A 20866-nucleotide genomic window follows, 5' to 3' on the forward strand; every position below is an offset into this window, starting at 1 on the left:
AACATTTCAGAGTCTAGTGAAGACTGTACTCAAGTTAGGTTAATAAAACTGACATCTTGATGTGCTCTTGAATGGTGGAAACAGGTTTGTGAAAAAATAAGATATGGATTAATGTTGAGCCAGAGGAGCAGAACAAACAACATTTCTTGTTGGAGAAACCAAGTCAGTGGCATTTTAGGGCAACCTTTATGGCTTCTGTTGGCTGTGTTCAGTTGTTTGCTGTTGAAGATAAACTCACAACCAAGAATACTTCAAAGAAAAGCACTTGGGAATGGAAAAACCCGACGTGCCTTCTTTGAGGTGGTCAAAAGCAGTGCTTCCATAGCCAGAGCAGATTTTGTGGTATTTGACAAAAGTGCCTTTCACAGTACATAGCACTTTCAGCAAGAAAGTCAAGATTATGCTCAAGTTAGAACTGACATTTGAATTTCTTTTCCAAGTTGGGAAAACATGTAGCAAAGAATCCTCTTGTGGAGTGAGATGCAAAATATAAATAGCACTTACTGTTTGCAGAAATCTTGTCAATGGCATGTTCCATTTCACTGTGTTCTCCAGCTATTTCAGAAAGACTGTCAACGGATACCATTCCGAGTAAAAGACCCGAAGAATACCCCAACTGTTAGCACTTGCTGTATGCACAAATCAAATCAGTGGCTATGTTAAGGTCATCTTTTTGCCTTGTAATGTTTGTTTGCAGTTTCTTCTTACTCTTGATACACTTACAACCAGAATAACCCCAAAGATAAGCACTTATGACATAAGCTAGCATCAGTGATTCCAATTGAGTTTTCCTGCATGCATTAGATCCCTCAGGGATGTGTATTTTATATCCTCAATACAGCCATTTCACACAAACTCCACCTTCTTTTCAGCAAAGTTTCAGTGGAGTAGACAATGGTCTCCCAACGACTCTTCATTGATAATATGAGAACGGCCCTGATGCAATCAATATGGGCCTTTTAAGGACTGCTGAGCAGTCAATCAGATTTAAATGTGAATACTTTTTGGAGGTTGTTTTTGCAACTGGACCTTCTTGTCTTAAAGGAAAAGAGATACAGGTTTTGAAATGAAAAAAAAGAAAAGAAAAAATTTGTTAAATATGTACTAATGAATGTCTTCAGTTGTTGCTTGATAATGATAAAGCCACAGTTTAAGACAACCCCAAAGTGAAGCACTTGGTAATATAAATGATTTTAAGTCGTAAATATGTCTTTTTATGTTTGTTTGTTCTATTTGTCCAGGTTCGTGTAGTGTGCACCTTACTTCTTTTCTGTAAATTGCTTGAGTTGAGCACCAGTTCCTCTTGTTACTCTGCAAAGAAAATTGTGCTTAGTAATGGATGGAAAATTTACTTAAATTTTTTTTTACATTATGTAGTAATCCTTATCTATTGACATAAACTTGAAAAGTGTCAATACAGTAAGAAACTTGTTCAAAACTTTATTTGCCATGTTATAATGTTATTTGCATTATTTTCAAAGGAAGTTGTTTGTATATCAGTAGTCAGCCAGTAAGCCCATACTTGGACTGAATTATAGAGGGATACTGGGGGTTTTAATCAAAGAGCTGTTTCGCATGAAATTGCTGCATCGGGCAGTAGTGAAAAATCACCCCTACTTCTGTCTCCCCTATTTTCAAGGGTGTAGTAGTAGCACTCTGTTATCAGTGCAGATGGTACATCAAACTCTAGATTATTCTTTATTAAATGTAGTCAAACTAGTTTACTGACATCTCTGGTTTGCAAATGATTTCTACTTTTGGAAACCAATTTATTAATTTATTTGTTATGTTATTTTCTACATTTATTTCCAACTTACAATGCAGGTCTGAGCATATAATTTCCTGATTTGTAGTAGAACGCCTTGAATTCCTTTATGCCCCCTGTGCCAGGAAATGAAAGTTATATGAAAGTCAAAGCTATTTAAAAAAATGTAATAATTTTATTTAATTCTATAATTTTATTTTATTCTATTCCATATATGGTCCAAATTTGAGGTCTTTGGTTCCAACCACCATGTCTTTGTGAGACGCAGAAAAGGTAAATGGATGGACTCTACATTCCTGGTTCCCACCGTGAAGCACGGAGGAGGAGATGTGACGGTGTGGGGTTGCTTTGCTGGTGACACTGTTGGGGATTTATTCAAAATTGAAGGCATACTGAACCAGCATGGCTACCACAGCATCTTGCAGCGGCATGCTATTGCATCCGGTTTGCGTTTAGTTGGACCATCATTTATTTTTCAACAGGACAGTGACCCCAAACACACCTCCAGGCTGTGTAAGGGCTATTTGACCAAGAAGGAGAGTGATGGCGTGCTGCACCAGATGACCTGGCCTCCACGGTCACCGGACCTGAACCCAATTGAGATGGTTTGGGGTGAGCTGGACCGCAGAGTGAAGGCAAAAGGGTCAMCAAGTGCTAAGCATCTCTGGGAACTCCTTCAAGACTGTTGGAAGACCATTTCAGGTGACTACCTCTTGAAGCTCATCAAGAGAATGCCAAGAGTGTGCGAAGCAGTAATCAAAGCAAAAGGTGACTACTTTCAAGAACCTAAAATGGTGTTTGTCTTATCATTTCATGTTCATCAGGATTATTTCAACATTTCTTCCACCAGCATCAGAAGTCAGAAAAACACAGTCTCTAAATCCAGATAACAAGGACTGTAATTTTAGAGTTTTCACTTTAATTGATTCTACTGTATGTTTTTTAGTGTTTGTGTCATGACATGTCATGATTGTTTGACAACAATCATCTACCTCACAACCTGGCTGGGAGGGACAAACTTGGACTAAATTGTTGGTATCCCTTGGTTAATGAAAGAAAAACCCACAATGGTCACAGAAACAACTTGAATCTGACAAAGAAAATAATGAATAGAAATTCTATGAAAATGAACACGTGAAAGTCAGACATTGGTTATCAAACATGCCTCAGCAGAATTATTCTTAAAAGTAAACTCATGCAACAGACCTGGGCAAAAATAATACCCTTAACTTAATATTTTGTTGCACAACCTTTTGAGGCAATCACTGCAGTCAAATAATTCCTATAACTGTCAGTGAGACTTCTGCACCTCTCAGCAGGTATTTTGGTCCTCTCCTCATGAGCAAACTCCAGTTGATGGTTCTGTGTTTCTGCTCCACACCTCAGGTCCCAGCGAGGCAGAGGGCTTCCAGCTGGAGACGAGTGGTCTTGTCAGAGCTTGCCTGCCCTTACAGCACTCTGACCACTGGAGGCATCACCCAGAGGTTTCTGAGCAGAACTGACTGCTCCTAATCAGTAGGCTTATTACACTACACTAACATGTCTCTGTTCAAACTTAACTTTGTTATGCTACGTTGAGAGCAGTTCCAGTTTTGTCAGTAGGTACATGTCTGCCTCACATTTAGTGGGCAGTCGTCATCCATCTCTAGTGTAATTATGGACATTACATTTCCTGCCAACAGAACCAACCTCTTCCAGTGCTTATACTTATAGCTTTGAGTTTTAGTGATTTTTCTTAAATCTATAACATTTGCCTTCCAAAAATAATTTGATACTCTGGAAACACCGGTTCTCAACATGGGTGCTACCGCTCCCCGGGGGGCGTTCAGAAGACGGTAGGGGGCTCTGGGATTCTTTTGGGGGGTGTTTGGTCGAAGGTAAACTTTACACCTTATATGCACAACAATACCAGTTTAGATTTTGAGAAACTTGGTAAAACTGTATTCTGTAACATTAAATCATGCTTGGTTGCAACTGTATTGATGGCAGCTCTCCTTCTCTTCAGTGTTTGAAGCTTTTTGGCGCAGCTTTGTTCTCCTGCTACTAGCTTCACCGCATCAGTTCAGCGTTACACTGGCTGATGACGGTGCTGTGACTCACTTTGTCTGGCATTTTTATTTTTGTACATGTGTTTTGGCAGTTCTGTGATCATGTCAAAACAGCAAATTATATTAAAACATGTTTTATTTCCGTTTGAAAGCTGCCCGCTTCCATGGAAGGACAACAGAAAATTGCTCTTATAAACATGTAATTACTAAAATTACGAAACCCTCACTTTATATCCTTCTGAAAAATGAACCCATTTAAATAAAGTAATCCCTCAATACAAAAGAGAGGATAATACTAATCAAAGGAAACCAAATGACACTTTCAATTTGACTCATTAGGATTTGATTAAGAACCAGATTTGTTCTTTGCAATTTCTGCCCAGTAAAACTATTAATCTATAAATCAATAGACAGGTCTATATAAAGATATAATCCATGTTACTGTCTCATATTTGTATAGCATTAAAAGGATCTGGAACTTTTGTTGTTCCACTGAAAGCTCTGGTTTGCACAATAAATGTCTTGTGGGTGAAGTTTTATGGATGATACTCTGATGTCCCACTTTCCTGAAAGCAGCACAGAGCTGCGCCACCAGAAACTCTCAGAAACGCTGAAAAGAAGAGCTATGATTAATGTAGTTACAGTTCTATCCATGTTTTAATGGTGCAGAGTTCAGTCGTTTTGCAAATAGTTCAAAGTTTAAACTGGCATGTTGTACATCTTTTATCTGGTCATTTTGTGGAAGATTTAACAACTAGAAAGTGGCAAAGAATAAGAATATTTGGTAACACTTTATTTGAAGGGGGGGGGCGAATAAGACTGTCATGACACTGTCACAAACATGACATAACACCTGTGATGAACATGAATAAATCTTCATGAATATTTATGACTGTTGTCATAAAGTGTCATTCGGTAAATTATGACATCTAGTTGACATTATTCAAAATGTCTTTGTTATGACAACTTGACATTAACCAAGAAATCATTACTGATACAAATTTGTTATAAAATTATTACTGATTGCACTTTAAAAATTAGGTAACTTTATGTTATTAAAGGTAAAGTTTAAACAGTAATGATTTATTGGTTAATGTCAAGATGTCATAACAAAGACATTTTGAATAATGTCAACTTTGTATTTAAAGTGTCATAATTTACCGAATGACGCTTTATGACAACAGTCATAAAGCGTCATGACAGTCTTATTCACCCCCCTTCAAATAAAGTGTTACTGAATATAATAATATTCAAATAAAGTGTTACTGAATATTTTTTTCCAGTCTGATTGGCTGCTGTTAGGCCTACCAATTTTAACTTGAATGTCCATTACATTTTCTGTACACACGTGTGAAAATAATTTCTATTCACGTTGTTTTTTTTTTTTTGCTTTTTTGTTCTCTGGTAAATTATTTTGATGATACATACAGAAACAAGCATAAAAATCAAAACATCCACAATAGTGATAGTAATATTCATAATAAAATAATAGTCAGTGCAAAGTAGCCTACAAATTCTTTGGTTGGGGGCAGTGAAGAACCTGGATAAAGGCTAGGGGGGCGCTGGCCCAAAAAAGGTTGAGAAACACTTATAGAAGATCGTCTTGGGAAGCATGCAGTGCCAGTTTTCGAGGAGTGGATGCTCGCGGCGGAGGCACGGCCAGACTGTGAATGGTTGGAAGGATGTCAGAGGGAAATGATGTATCAGGTAGTGATTTTGCAGAAATGGAAGAGGTTGCTGATGGCGTGGAAAATGAAGAAATATGGCATACTCAAAAAGCTAAGCATAAACGGAAAAAATCAAGACAACAAATAGAATCATCTGTTTCCGAGACTGAAGCAGAAACGGTTACGGTGGCAGAATTTAAAATAGTTTTGAAGTTTGTTAAAGAGGGTGTGTCCTTTGGTAAGTGGAATCCAATAAAGCTTGCTAAAGAAATCAATTCAGTGGTTGGGAAGGTGAAATTTGTTAAAGTACTAAGAGATGGATCTTTATTGATTATTTGTAATGATGTTAAACAAAAAGAAAGGGCACTGAATATAAAAAGAGTCCTTGGTGAGAATGTGAGAGGGAGACTTTTGGATGACAAGAAGTATATACGCGGAGTCATTTCGTGTATTCCACCTGATGTGCCAGTTGATGAGATCAAATCGAATGTTTCAGGAGGGAAAGTGGCGGAAGCCAAACGATTGAAAAGAAATAACAATGGAGAGAGGAGTGACAGTTTTTCTATCATGCTAAAATTTGTAGAGAACAGTCTGCCAGACAAAGTGTTTGTGGGATATATGAGCTATGATGTCCGACCATTTATTCCTCCGCCGTTGCGGTGCTTTAAATGCCAGAAATTTGGACATGCCGCGGCAGTGTGTAAGGGGAAACAGAAATGTGGGAGATGTGCTGGGGATMATGAGTATGGGAAATGTGAGGAAGGAGCTCCGCTGAAATGTTGTAATTGTGGAGGTGGGCATAGTTCAGGATTTAGGGGAAGCGTAGCTAGTAAAAGAGCTGAGGAAGTTCAGAAAAATAAAGTCACTACCCTCATTACTTATGCAGAAGCAACGAAAAAAGTTCCTGTACAACCAATATTATACCCAAAGAAAGTGTCTGGAGGAGAAAAAGAAGAATCTAATTGTACAGAATGCTCCAAGATTAAAAGCGACACTCTACTCATGACAAAGAAAGATTTTGTATTGTTCATGGTTGAGGTAGTTAACTGCACTGCTCAAACACAAAGAAAAACGGAAAAAATTCAATTAATAGTGAAGGCAGCCCAAAAGTATCTTGACTGTAAGAATGTTAGTTGGGAATCAATTAAGGAAACATTAAATGAGACTCAATCTTTTCAACCTCAATCATGCAGTGGTGGCCCTTCTTCTTTATGTTAGTTATTTTCCAGTGGAATGCAAGAAGTCTTATTAGTAATGGTCTAAAGTTTAAGAAATATATTTCAGATTCAAGAAACCTGGCTTAAGCCTCATCTGGATTTCAAAATTCCTGGGTATACATCAATTAGGAATGATAGAAAAGAAAGACAAGGAGGGGGAGTGGCAACTTTTGTACAAAATGGTATAAGATATAAAGTGGAATCAATAGGGAAGAATTATGAATCAATAGTTATTAAGATTTGGATAGAAAATGGTCAAATGTCTGTGATAAATTTTTATAATGCTAACAAGAAGTTGTCCATTCAAGATCTCAATGAAATAAATGAACAAAATGTAGGTAAGACTGTATGGTGTGGTGATTTCAATTCTCATAATATTTTATGGGGGAGTCTTAATACAGATGCAAATGGATTGGCTATTGAATAATTTCTTGAGTTACATTCACTGGTTTGCGTTAATGATGGCAGCACTACCAGATATGATTGCTGTAGGAATTTAAAGAGTGTTTTAGATCTAACATTAGTTTCAAATGGATTAGCTGGAATTACATCTTGGGAGGTGCTGAGTGATTCTCCTATGGGCAGTGATCATTTTCCTATTCTAGTTTCAGTTGGTTCTGAAGTGATAAAAGAAGACGAAGGATAGATTCCAAGATGGAGGTTAAGTAGCACTAATTGGGAGTTATTTAAAAATTTAGTTGATAGTCAAATCAATAAACTGGGTGAGAACTTGTTTTGTGATGTGGAGATGCGTTATTCAAAGATTAAGTCTGTCATTATTAATGCAGCTGAATGTTCAATTTCTAAAACAAGGAGAAGAGGAAATAAAAAATCTATTCCATGGTGGAATGAGCAATGTAGTATTGCTATAAGGAGAAGAAATAAAGCTTTTAAATTTGGTAAGAAGATGCCATACCTTTGAGGCATTAATTCAATATAAGAAAGCACAAGCTATAGTTAGGAAGACTATTAGAGCAGCTAAGAAGGCTTGTTTGGAGACAGTATTGTAATTCCATTGGAAGAGAGACTAAATTGTCAGAGGTATGGAGAGTTATTAAGAAAATGAATGGTGCTAAAAAGAGTTTTTCCTTACCTGTTTTAGAATTAAATGGGAAAATTGCGGTTAGTAATAAAGAAAAAGCAGAGTTATTAGCAGAAACGTTGATTAAGGTGCATAGTTCAGAAAATTTATCTGAAGATATGAAAAGTAATAAAGAAAATTTATTGGATGAAAATCCAGAAGTTACTACTAGGAGAGTAGTTTCAAATCAGGATTTAGATATGCCTTTTACTATGTATGAGTTAGAAAAAGCTATTAATAATGCTAAGCAATCAACTCTGGGGAAGGATGGAGTGTGTTATTCAATGCTAAAACATTTTAAACATTCATCTCTTACTGTTTAATTTGATTTGGATGACTGGGAGTATCCCTGCAGAATGGAAAAGTCAGTTATAATTCCTGTGTTAAAACCTGGTAAAAATGCAACAGACCCGTCAAATTATAGACCCATAGCTCTTACATCTCAATTAGGGAAAATAATGGAGAGGATTGTTACAGATAGGCTTTCATATTTTATCGAGAGTAAAAATACATTTTGTCCATTTCAGAGTAGTTTTCGTAAAGGGAGAAATACGATGGATGCAGTTCTGTGTTTAGAGACAAAAGTAAGGAAAGCTCAAGCAAATAAAGAGGTTATTTAGATCTCCAGAAGTTGATTTTCAATTGAGGGAAATTCTTAAAAAGGGAAAGACTCCAGAATGGGTTGTAGTTGATAGATATTTTGAAAGATATAAAGACAACATAGTTATGTATACAGATGGATCTAAAGATCCAAATAGTGGTAGAACTGGGGCAGCAGTGAATATCCCACACCATAAAGTCTTGATTAAGAGGAGAACAGCTGATCATTTAGCTATTTTACAGTTGAATTATCAGGTATTATACTGGCCTTAGAATGGTTGCTTGATAATGATATTAGGGAAGTAAGTACATTTATTATAGCATCAGATAGTCAAGCAGCATTATTAAGTATTAAATCTGGAAAATCTTGCAGATTAGATTTGATATTAGGAATATATCAATTATTAGTTCATCTACATAACAAGAAATGTTTTGTTCGATTTGTCTGGATTCCTGCTCATGCAGGTATAGAAGGAAATGAGGAGGTAGATATTCTAGCTAAGCAGGCCTTGAAATCAGAAATTGTTCATTTGAATATTCCTTTGAGTAAAAGTGAGGGTAAATCAATTATTCAAAAAGAAATGATTAAGATTTGGCAGGAGCAATGGGATAACCATGATAATGGGAGACAACTATATGCAATTCAAAAGAGTGTGGGAAGTAGTAATTGTCTGAGTGGAAGGCGGAAAGAGGAAGTAGTTATGACTCGACTTAGAATTGGGCATTCTGGACTTAACGGTTCGCTCTTTAAAATAGGAAAGCATGAGACTGGGGCTTGTAATTATTGCAATCAGGTGGAAACAGTGGAGCATGTCTTGTTAGAATGTGATAAATACTCAGAGGAGCGTCAGCTTTTAAAGTCATTACTAAGCAGAAAGAATAGGACTGTTTATGATCAATCTATTAGGTAATAAATCAAATTATGTTGTTAGGCCTACCAAATCTCTTATCAAGGTTCTTAAATAACACTGGGTTAATGAGTCGTATTTAGAATATGTGTAAGTATGTGTGTGTATGCCAATGCATGCTCATGCATTCATACATGTATTTAATGAGTGTGTTAAGATGTGAATTTGTACATCGTAAACATCATTGAGGTATGTTAAATTCCCTCTGAGATCTCTGATGACCACACTCCAGTCTGGTAGGTGGCGGTAAATGCACCTTAAGTTGGATGCCAGCCGCCAATAAAAATCAAAAGAAGAAGAAGAAGAAGAAGAAGAAGGAGAAGAAGAACATGCAGTGCCTATGATAAAGCACAGGGGAGCGGTAATTCACCAATAGGGTGCTTTCCAACTGTTATTAAACAAAAACGAAGAAGGCGGACTTCAACGTGTAACAGCTGAGTGCCTGTGAGAAACCTTCCTGCGGTATTCTGCTTTCATCATAGAACTTAGAGATGGAGAATGATATTCTCGTCTCGCTGGAAGATTTAGGGTAAGTGAACAAAGCTTCTGTGCCACTGGGGGCGGAGGACTGTGTGCATAAAACCCTTAAGAGCTTCCTGCTCTCTGTCCTGTTTTAGCTAGCCGCTGCAGTGTGTAGCTCTGACAGCTAATCTGAGAGGGCAGAAACATTAGCTGAGAAGTGATGTTTATTATTCTGTTGCTTCAAGTGAAAGGTCAACGTTTCCATAGCGGTGTAAGCTGAGCTCCAAATTGGTATAGGTGGTTTGCATGAAGCTGCGTCAGCAGAACTTGCCCAGAATGGGCTGCCCCGCTGCCTGCCTGTCGCTCTTTATGTTAAGGGGTCAAATTTCTAGAAAGTAGGATTTATGCTAGCATTTTAAATGCAACCTGTATATATAAATATGCAATGAATTCACGGAAGTCATCAGAGTTTAGGAGTTGGTTTAAGTCCTGTACGTGCTGATTGCTTGGGAACATGGAAGAATGTCCAATGAAAGATTCAGACGGGTTATTTCTGCTGGTACCTGTCCAGAATCATGGTTATCGTCCCATGAGAACCACTGGACAGTGATCCTGTACAGTGTAGAAAAATCTGGAATTTTTTTGTCTACGGCTGGTTAAGTTTGTGATCTATCAAGCCATTCCTCTTTTTTATTTAGTAGTATGAATCTTTTATTTTATTTCTTAGCTCTCATTCTATTATTAAATCTATTCAGTCCTACATCCATGTTCTTTTTCTCTGTCAATCCATTCACCAACCCATGGTTTTTGTCTGTCTACTCCTCTGTGTCTCTTCTCCATTTATCCATCTTATCTATCATCTACTTGTCATAATATTTATCTATCTTCACCTGCTATCTATCTATCTATCTATCTATCTATCTATCTATCTATCTATCTATCTATCTATCTATCTATCTATCTATCTATCTATCTTCCAGTGAAATGGACTGTAAAGGACTGGGAGTTCTTGTAATGCTTGTATGGAATTGTCTTACATACATGTGTAGGAACACTGCAATAAGGGAATAAATGTTGTGATTTTGAACTGATCAGGGTTTCTTGTGGTTTAGCTGCTTGTGTGTCCTGTTCTTCCAGCTACCAGGGCCCTCTGTTGGAGGATGGAGCTCTGGATTCTGCTGTCATGAGAGGAGCAGCTTCCCCGGAGTTCACCAAGCTCTGTGCTTGGATTATCTCAGAGCTCAAACTGTATCACAAGCTGGAAGAAAATGTCCATGCTACCAACTGTAAGTTTAGTAGCCCCACTCTAACCTTTGGCACTGCTTTCACCGGTGTTTCTGGCTTTTTCCACTCATGGGACTCACATGTTTAATAGCTCCCTTACTGCCATGATGTTAGTCATATCCTATCATCTCCAGATAAACCAACAGTCATTTAGATATTGGAACAGAATTGAAAGTGCAGGTAGATCTTTTTTTCATTTTGCAGATTGCACAAATATAAATTAGAGGAATAAATGTAAATAGTTATAGGTTTTTAGCTTCAGAAAACCTTTTACGACAACATATGACTGTGTGGTTGGTGGATTAATATCAAGGCTGAGACTGATTAATTGTACACCAGTGAGGTTTGATGCTTATCAAAACTTATCAAGCTTTTTTCGCTCATATACGAGACCAAACCTGTGATGGTTCTGTGTTTCTGCTCCACACCTCAGGTCCCAGTGAGGCAGAGGGCTTCCAGCTGGAGATGAGTGGTCTTCTGTCAGAGCTTGCCTGCCCTTACAGCACTCTGACCACTGGAGGGATCACGCAGAGGTTTCTGAGCAGAACTGACTGTCTGCTCCTAATCAGTAGGTTTATTACACTACACTAACATGTCTCTGTTCAAACTTAACTTTGTTATACTACGTTGATGTAAATGTTAAGAATTCAAATATTTCCAGTCTTTCACCCACTCACAGTCACAAACATGCTCACATTTATACACAAATAAGCAGATTGGCAGGTAATTGGCAACTTGGGGTTAATGCTCTGCCTAGTGCAAACTGGCGGGTGACAGGAGAGAGATGTAACTTCGGCTGTGTGGTCATGATGGAAAGGGAAACTCCACCCCAGTCTTTGGTCTTTTTCAGCAGGTTTTCCTCCAGGATTGTCCAGCATTTAGCTGTAACAATCACCTCTTACCAGCTCCTCTTTAGCATGATGCTGCCACCACCATGTTTCACCATGGGGGTGAGGATTTCAGGTTGTCCTTGTTTTGCACTGCCAAAAACTGATTTGATCCCATCAGTGCAGATGCATTGCTGTATCTGATGTGTCATCTGAATGACTGTGGATAAACTCCAATCTTATGGTTTTCTTTTTACCATATTTCATAAAGGCCAGATGTGTAGACTGGATTCCAAGAAGTGTGTTTCCAGTCCTGGAAACTTCTCCAGGAATCAAAGCGATAATTTCAGAATAAGACAGATTATATCTGCATTTATTTTGTTTATTTCATTCACTTACAGTTTAAAATGAAAATGTCACATGTTGCCATGAACAATGGGAGCATGTGGGCGTGTCTGATCCCTCGCTGTTTGCATACGGTTGGCTTTAAATCATATATGCATCATCCTATTTGCACTAAACTTGATATGATTGACCTTTGTCAACCTCTAAAGAGCCCAATGGCATTAAATTGTAAATTGACTCCACTGCGCCCCCTAGGTTATTCCAACAGTTATATCTCCTTAATACATCAGCCGATCTGCACCATATTTTTTGTGCATCATTAGGGAGCGCTGCTGAACACGTCTATATGCATCGCCTACTGAACAGGTGAGGGAATGACGTGAGAGCATCCAGGGTGGTGAGCGTATGGTGAGGCTGGAGCTCCTGTGGTCTCCATAGGGCCGGAGCAGCGCTGAGCTGCAAGGGCCTCCAACCCCTGAATTTCTTATTTGCTGGACAATAAAGGCTGTTCCTATTTCTTCTTCAGCCTTTTTAGTGTCTGAGTTGGAGGCATCAAGAATGATCCTGATCAACAGGCCTCAGAAGAAAGCCCAGGAATCCGGCAGCCCTGTCTTCCAGGAGCTGAAGGGTATCTGCATGGCGCTGGGCATGTCCAAACCTCCATCCAACATCACCATGTTTCAGTTCTTCTCTGGAATTGAGAAGAAGGTCTGTCTACCTGGCAGCTCCACTTTTTTATTATCGATAACTTGAAACCTTTACATAAGATGGAATAAAATGGTCTGTACAAGTTCAAAATAATGAATATGGTTTAGTGGATTTTACTCTGTTCTGTCAGCAGTATCAGCCTGTAAATATGCTCCAAGAGGGAGCTTTCACCTGTGTATTGTTGATCATTTTTATGCACGTATATATTATTTTTCTTTTTTTATTATTATTTTTCTCCATCTCAGTTAAAAGAAGCCATAAGTCGAGTTCCACCAAATCATGTTGGAGAACCTCTACTGAACAAGCCCCTGGGACCTGTGCATATGGTAAATTCTGCTAAATGAAACAAATAATTCTGAGATAGTGAGTGAATGTTTCTTTACTCCCTTGTTTTTATTTTTTGTTTGTTTTGGTTTTTTTTTGTCTAGGAAAAGATTGAGGCCATCAACCAATCTCTTGTAAATGAGTATGAAGTGAGAAGAAAGATGTTGTTGAAACGTCTTGATGTAACTGTGCAGTCTTTCGGCTGGTCTGAAAGAGCCAAGGTAAGTTGCTATCCGGGCATTACCATGCACAAAATGTTTTTGGTTGTCTTTAATGGTGCTGACCAATTTTGACGATTAATAAAATGTGTTAAAGATTTAAATTTTTGGAAAGTCTGAATTTCTTTTCACCAATGCACTACTTGGATTTCAGAAGTTCAGAGTCATGTCAACCAACCCAGGCTGGGTGTATTACCTTGTTTTACAAGCATGTTTCATAGCTTGTATTAGCATAATATCAATGTGCTAATGACAAATATTCCTGTCATTTGTAATTTCTTTTTGAGAAAGGAAATGGAAATTGTATAAAAAATGATTAAAATCAGAAATAGAATTTTGGATGAAAAAAAAATCTGAGATTATATTTTTAAGTTATGTCACTCATCCGTAGTTTTTACTATTTATGACTTCTAAGGGTAGATTTTTGTCTAACTTAACAAAATGGAAATGAATAAATACTATAAGGAAAATTAGCTGCATACTTTCGGGGATTATCACATTTTGTGAGTTCAAAATAATCCCACCTTCTATTTCCTCTTTCAAATGTAGAGTAAGAAGATAAGTGTGTAATGAATGAGGTCAAAGACGGGATGCACTGAACTCGTAATGCTCTTTTTCTATGTGAATTTTGGATTGACATTATGAACATGTAAAGATTTTAATTAGTCATCCTGAAGGTTCTTGAATTTTATTTTATTTTTTTAAACAAAGTTCTGTTAATTTCTCCAAATCTTACTGTGTTGAAGCACCGGGTTAAATCTGAAGTGAAGACAAGAGGACTTTCAACCTTCAACAGTTGAAACTCATCACAAAAGATTAATGGTCAAACATCTCAGTGTAGACATACAAAATCTCATCAGCAATAACTGGGAACACCACATAATCAGGCTCATTAAAGTTACATATTTCTGTGTGGAACTTTTCTTGTTACAAACTAAAATACTTTTTTTTTTCTTTTCCCATGTTTTGCCAAAGATCCAAGCTGAGAAGTTGAGTAAAGTGTACCAGCCGCTGCGTTCTGCCCTCCTCACCAAAAGCAACATTTCTGTCGCTCACCTTCTTGCTGCACGACAAGACTTCTCCAAGATCCTTCGTACAAGCAGTGGCAAGATAAGAGAGAAGACGGCCTGTGCCATTAATAAGGTGGGTGTGTTCCAACAGCGTCACACTGTCTTCCTCCTATTAAATCAGGGATGTCGTGATATAACTTTTTTCCTTAATTGTAATCATCATTTCTGTCATGTAAGCAAAAATAGCCACACCAGAAGTTGTCTTATAGGAATATTTTCTGTAGTTGACCATGTACTTTTAAACAACGGACAAATCTGCACACCCTTCGTTCTTTTGACAGATTACACTTCACACTCCTGACTACTTGGTGCAGACGCGCGAGACACTTTCAACTTTAGTACATGGCGGAGGGAACTAACTCAATCATTAAAAATATTAAAAATCCCATCTTAATTTCATATATTACCTGTATACTGAACTAAATTCATCTTGCTGATCAGGAGCTTACAGCACGTCGAGTTATGGACATGAAGCTTTGGAGCGTGTCTGGTTCAAAAGCACATTCCAAACTTTGGCGGAAGAGGCACGTTTAACAAGTGTACAGTACATGCAGAACAAAGCAAACTAAATCAGAATGCTATGTTCTGTTGATCTATTTATAGTCTAAATAAAGGAGAAGGCAGTTTTCCCTTTTGAGGAAAGAAACTAAGGTGCAGAAGTTAATTAGACTCTAACAACAAGAGCACACTGGACAATAAATACATATGCAACCCCGCCCTGCTCCGCTCAGTGACTCATCCAGGAGATTTGCACTTGACTCAGCCTGCATTTACAACAAGCGACAAAATGGAACTAGAAAACATTAAGCAAAGGATACAGATGGGAGAAGTAACACTGCTTACTTATGGTCTAAAAGTGAAAGCAGTAAAATCTTAATTAAAATAGCATGTCAGATTTAATTCAGCCTCAGGCCTTCAATTAAAGTAAATTAGTCGAGTTTAATTGGGCTCGGACACGATGCTTATGGGCTCAGTTGATGCCGTTCTAAACTCCAGCGCATATTTCTCTTCCTGATGGCGACCAGGAGAAAGTTCTGAGGCTGTGTGTTCAGACCACAGCAGGTGGAGCGTTCATAATTTAAGTGGAGTCGTTTAATTTTATTGTTCATGTGTAGTTATTGGGGTCACAGTCATTGTTTTATGTCTGACCGGAAGAAAAAGTTAGTTAATCTGCTCTGTGTAATAGAATCTTGATAATCTGCTCAACTTGTTGAATATTAAATGGATAGAATGAAAATGATATTCGACTGAATAGTTTATGTAATTAGCATCATTATAAAAATTGACTGGTAAAATAGATAACAATTTTTTTTGATGCTAACAACCTCTGAACCACAAACAAAAATAAAACATTTGTGGAACGGATCATATTTTTACTATAAATGTAACAACTAATGTGTATTTGAAATATATGTGTGAATCTTATTAGGCTGGATTGGTAATTACACATTTTAGGTCAAAACACTTTAATTTATTTCTCAGTTTATCCAAACATATGCAGCCATGCATATGAAACCAGTGTTGGCTACAAGTCAATGGCCTGAAGATGGGGAACAAAATGGAAAGGCTAGAGGGAAAGGAAACATCTGCAGGCTGATGCTGCCAAAGATGAACATTTCACACACACTTTTGCTCTAGCTTTCACTTCTGCAGCAACAGATGTTAAACAGACACATGACATGAAGGGAGAAGAGCCTTAGTGAAGAGATTAGCAGATGACACAACACTCCAGATATGTTTTTGAGGAGGAAATAACATTATAATGTGATTAAAAACTAAAAGAAGTGAAATTTGTGTAATACTCCAGCCCTACCAATTTATTAATAACACAAATCAGATGTCTAACGACATCTAATTTGTTAGATGTCTGTAGCCCTGACATCTAACGCTGGCTATGGTAACGCTGCCTGTTTTATTTTTCCTTTTGTAATCTCATTGATTTAAAAAACCTTTAACTTTCAGCAACTTAAACAATACCTGACTTTGCTCCTCAGGTTCTGATGGGCCGAGTGCCAGACAGAGGTGGAAGACCATGCGAGATCGAGCCTCCGCCTCCAGAGATGCCGTCCTGGCAGAAACGTCAGGATGCCCCTCAAGGTGGAGGGCACTACAGTGGGTCCCACGGGGGCAGCAGAGGGGGCTATGATAGCTTTTCGTACGGTGGCCGTGGAGGCTATGAAAGAGGTGGTGGAGGGGGACACGAAGACAGGGGGGGCAGAGGAGTCGGTGGCAGAGGAGGGAAGGTGCAGGGAAGCTGGGGAGAGGGAGCTGGAGGGGGGAGAGGTGGGTACAGCCAGGGTCACTACCAAGACGCAGGAAATTATCATGGGGGAGGAGGGAGAGGAGGTTATACGGGAGGGGGAGCCAACCAAGGAGGATTCCAGGATCAGGGCTTTCATGGGGGAGGAGGAGGTTACAACAACAGTTATAGCCAGGATGGGGGCTGGCACCAGGAAAGAGGCGGTGGCCGTGGAGGCCGAGGGGGCAGGGGCAGAGGCAGCAGAGGAGGCCAAAGTGGAGGCTGGGGCAGTAGAGGCGGTCAGAATTTCAACCAAGGAGGACAGTTTGAACAGTTTTTCCAACATGGAGGGCAGCAGTACAACCAGGCTGGCTTCAATCAAGGCAGACACTACGCCAGCTGAAGATGCAGTTCGGGGTTTTACAGCAGAGATCAGAACACTGAATTCAGGAACTTCAGACAAAAGCCTTATCTGAGCAGGTTCAGCAAACTGAAGCAAGAAATATGTCCTCTACATATTTTTATTTGGGTCATGTTCTCTGTCGACTGTTAAGTAATTGAAGATATAATCTTTTGCGTCATGGTATGTTTTCATTTTTGCCTTATTAATTCATTTTGAAGCTGCCCTCCAGCTCTATTTAAAATAGCTTGTGTAGCTGGACTCTGCTGTGCTGATTTCACCCTGTTAGTTAAATCGGCCTTACTGTGCGTTCTTCCTTAACGCAGAGAGCGTTCCTCACATGTCAGTGTTTGTGCACCTATTGTGTGCACATCAGTACCACACACAGGAGGGTCACTGAAATCAAAGATTACTTGAAAGCGGTGTCAATTTTCCAGTCCACATTTCATTTCAGTATGTTTGACTGGAAATTTCTAAGTTACTTATTTAAAAGATGCCAACTTGCACAGCTGTGTGGATACAGCTATAAATGTTGGTAGGTTTGTATGGATGTGTGAATGAGGAATAAAAGGAATAAAAATCCCTTTTTGCATCGAGTAGTGTGGTGATTTCATCTGCAGAACTTGCGGTATTTAGTGTTGATTCCCACTAAAAGTGAACATTAGCCTCACAGATCCATTAATAATAATAATAATAATCCCTTCTGGGATCAACAGAGCCTCAGTGAATAATAGACAAAAAATTATTCAATACAAGACTCATTTTGACTGGAATTACTGAAATAAATGTATTTACAGCAATTGTACTCAAATAAAAGTAGCACTACTTAAAATTATTTTTACTCAAGAGAATAGGCATTCAAGAAATTACTGAATAGTAAAGTATTTGGTAAAAAGGCTATTGAGTAGCCAAAATGAAAATAATTTATGTACATACCATAATTACAAAAATAAGAAAAGCAGGCAACACACCAATTTTTTATAAACAAATTCGTTCAATATAAAACTTAAGGAAAAAACTTCAAGTCTGTGTTTTGTGATTTTTGGTTAAGACCAGCTTGTTCTTTCTTCAGTGAAGTTACTCACAGTAGGCAGATATCCAGAAATTTTACTCAAATTAGTATGAGTAACATACAAAAATTAATGAATTAAAAAGTAAGAAGTGTTTTTTCCCCAAAGCAGTTATCAAATAAATGTAGCTGATTAAGTGTAACTAGTTTTTACACAACTCAGATTTTTTTTTTATTGTTCTTGGAATGCACATACGCCCTCTGGTGGCATTTCGTCTGTATTTACCTCCTCCTCATCCAGTTAACTTTTTTAGACTTGCGGGACACACGGGCCCTCTAACACTGCTGTAGACCATAGACAATTCATCATGGTTGCGTATTTATTCTGAGCAGTTTCTCTGAAAATGTACAATATTTGGGCCATCAGAAAAAACATTTTAATTTGTATTTCCAATCTTTATTTTGAAGGTAATATGCCAGACGTTTTGTCAAGACCCTTCAAATCATTGGTCTATAGTTCTTACATCTCAGTTAGGGAAAATAATGGAGAGGATTGTAACAGATAGACTATCATATTTTCTTGAAAGTAAAAATAAATTTTCTCCATTTCAAAGTGGTTTTTGTTAAGGGAGAAATACGAAGGATGAAGTATAGTGCTTGGAGTCGGAAGTAAGGAAAGTCCAAATGAATAAAGTAATAGTGATAGCTGTGTTCTTTGACATAGAAAAGGTGTATGATATGTTATGGAAAGAGGGATTATTTATTAAATTAGAAAAACTTGGCATAGGAGGTAAGATTTACAACTGGGTTTTAGATTTTTTGTTTGGTAGAGAAATAGAAGTTAGAGTTGGGGCTACTTTCTTTACTAGATATATTGTTGAGAATGATACCCCACAAGGCAGTGTGTGTAGCCTAATTCTTTTTAATATGATAAATGACATTTTTGATGAGATAGATGGTTGTATAGGGAAATCTTTATTTGCAGATGATGGGGCTTTGTGGGTGCGGGGACATAATCTTATATATTTGCAGAAAAAGATGCAGAATGCCATATTGAAAGTGGAAAGTTGGGCAAACAAATGGGAATTTAGAATGTCAATTGCAAAGACCCAAGTTATCTGTTTTTGTAGAAGACATAAGGAAGTTAATTTGAATCTTTATAATCAGTAGCTTGAGCAAGTGAATAAAGTGAGGTTTTTAGGTGTCATCTTTGATGAAAAATTAACTTGGAAACAGCACATAGAATCAGTTCAAAATAAATGTAAAAAAGTGAATAATTGGTTGAGATGCCTTTCTGGTCAGGAATGGGGAACTTCAAGAAGTGCACTGTTGGGAGTTTATTAGGCTTTCACGAGATCATCTTTGGATTATGGATGTATAGTAAAATGGCAGCTGCTGACAGTCATTTGAGAAAGCTTGATAGTGAACAAGCACAAGGATTAAGAATATGTTGTGGAGCTTTCAGATCATCTCCTTTAGCTGTTTTACAAGTTGAAACTGGTGAGCTTCCTTTAAGATTAAGAAGATTGATGCTAATGAATGTGTATTGGGTAAACCTACAGGGACATAATTATGATCATCCAACTAAGGCTGTACTGCAGGACTGTTGGGAACATCAGAAATGTAATTGTAATAGTTTTGGATGGATTGGGGACATAAAAAGCTCAAAATTTCGGTTTGACTCAATTCCAGTATAGTTTTACGGTTTCACAATCTTCAATTCCACCATGGTTATTTATCTCACCAGAAGTTGATTTGCAATTGGGGGGATTTCTTAAAAAGGGAAAGACTCCAGAATGGATTATAGTTAATAATTATTTTTGAAAGATTTAAAGATAGTATAATTGTATATACAGATGAATGTAAAGATCCAAATAGTGGCAGAACAGGAGCTGCTGTGAATATCTCACACCATAAAGTCATGATTAAAAGAAGAACAGATCATCTAGCAGTTTTTACAGTTGAATTATCTGCCATTATATTAGCTTTAGAATGGTTGCTTGATAATAATATTAGGGAAGAAAGTAAATGTATAACTGCATCAGATAGTCAAGCTGCATTATTAAGTATAAAATCTGGCAAATCTTATAGATTAGATTTATTGTTAAGTATATATCAATTATTAGTTCAGCTACATAAAAAGAAATGTTTTGTTCGATTTGTCTGGATTCCTGCTCATGTAGGTATAGAGGGAAATGAAGAAGTAGATATATTAGATAAACAGGCCCTGAAATCAGATATTATTAACTTCTATTACTTTAAGCAAGAGTGAGGGGAAATCTATTAATCAAAATAAAATCCTTAAGCTTTGGCAGGAACAAGGGGATAATCATGATAATGGTAGACATTTATACATAATTCAAAAGAATGTGGGAGTAATAATTGTATGAATGGAAGGCGGAAAGAAGAGATGGTCATTTCTCGACTTAGAATTGGTCATTCTAGTCTTAACAGTTCTCTTTTCAGAATAGGAAAACATGAAACTGGGACTTGTAGTTATTGTAATCAGATGGAAACAGTGTATCATGTCTTATTAGAATGTAATAAATATTCAGACCAATGTCAGAATTTAAAGTCGATACTAAATAGAGAGAATATAGAATTGTCTATAATAAATTTTTTAGGAAATAAATCAAATTATGTTAGAAATCAATTAATTAGATTTTTTTTAAACACTGGGTAATTTAATCGTAT

General features: G+C 37.5%; 1 protein-coding gene across 1 annotated transcript; it reads left to right on the forward strand.

Moving 5' to 3' along the window:
* The first annotated feature begins 9491 nt into the window (after nucleotides 1–9491).
* Nucleotides 9492–17759, forward strand: fam98a (family with sequence similarity 98 member A). Its single transcript, XM_008429002.2, has 8 exons — nucleotides 9492–9815; nucleotides 10886–11034; nucleotides 11466–11600; nucleotides 12731–12912; nucleotides 13158–13238; nucleotides 13341–13457; nucleotides 14430–14597; nucleotides 16519–17759. The coding sequence occupies exons 1-8, from the start codon at nucleotides 9778–9780 to the stop codon at nucleotides 17164–17166; spliced, it is 1518 nt and encodes a 505-aa protein (XP_008427224.1). The 5' UTR covers nucleotides 9492–9777; the 3' UTR covers nucleotides 17167–17759.
* The last annotated feature ends 3107 nt before the right edge of the window (nucleotides 17760–20866 follow it).

This window comes from Poecilia reticulata, linkage group LG15, assembly GCF_000633615.1.
Source record: "Poecilia reticulata strain Guanapo linkage group LG15, Guppy_female_1.0+MT, whole genome shotgun sequence".
Lineage (NCBI taxonomy): Eukaryota > Metazoa > Chordata > Actinopteri > Cyprinodontiformes > Poeciliidae > Poecilia > Poecilia reticulata.

What these genes read in the sequence shown, in the direction of transcription:
- fam98a (XM_008429002.2), top strand. Translation starts at nt 9,778, where the DNA reads ATGGAGAATGATATTCTCGTCTCGCTGGAAGATTTAGG. An exon ending in TGACTGTCTGCTCCTAATCA is followed by an intron (nt 11,601 to 12,730) that starts GTAGGTTTATTA and finishes TTTCTTCTTCAG; the next exon opens with CCTTTTTAGTGTCTGAGTTG. An exon ending in GCTGGTCTGAAAGAGCCAAG is followed by an intron (nt 13,458 to 14,429) that starts GTAAGTTGCTAT and finishes GTTTTGCCAAAG; the next exon opens with ATCCAAGCTGAGAAGTTGAG.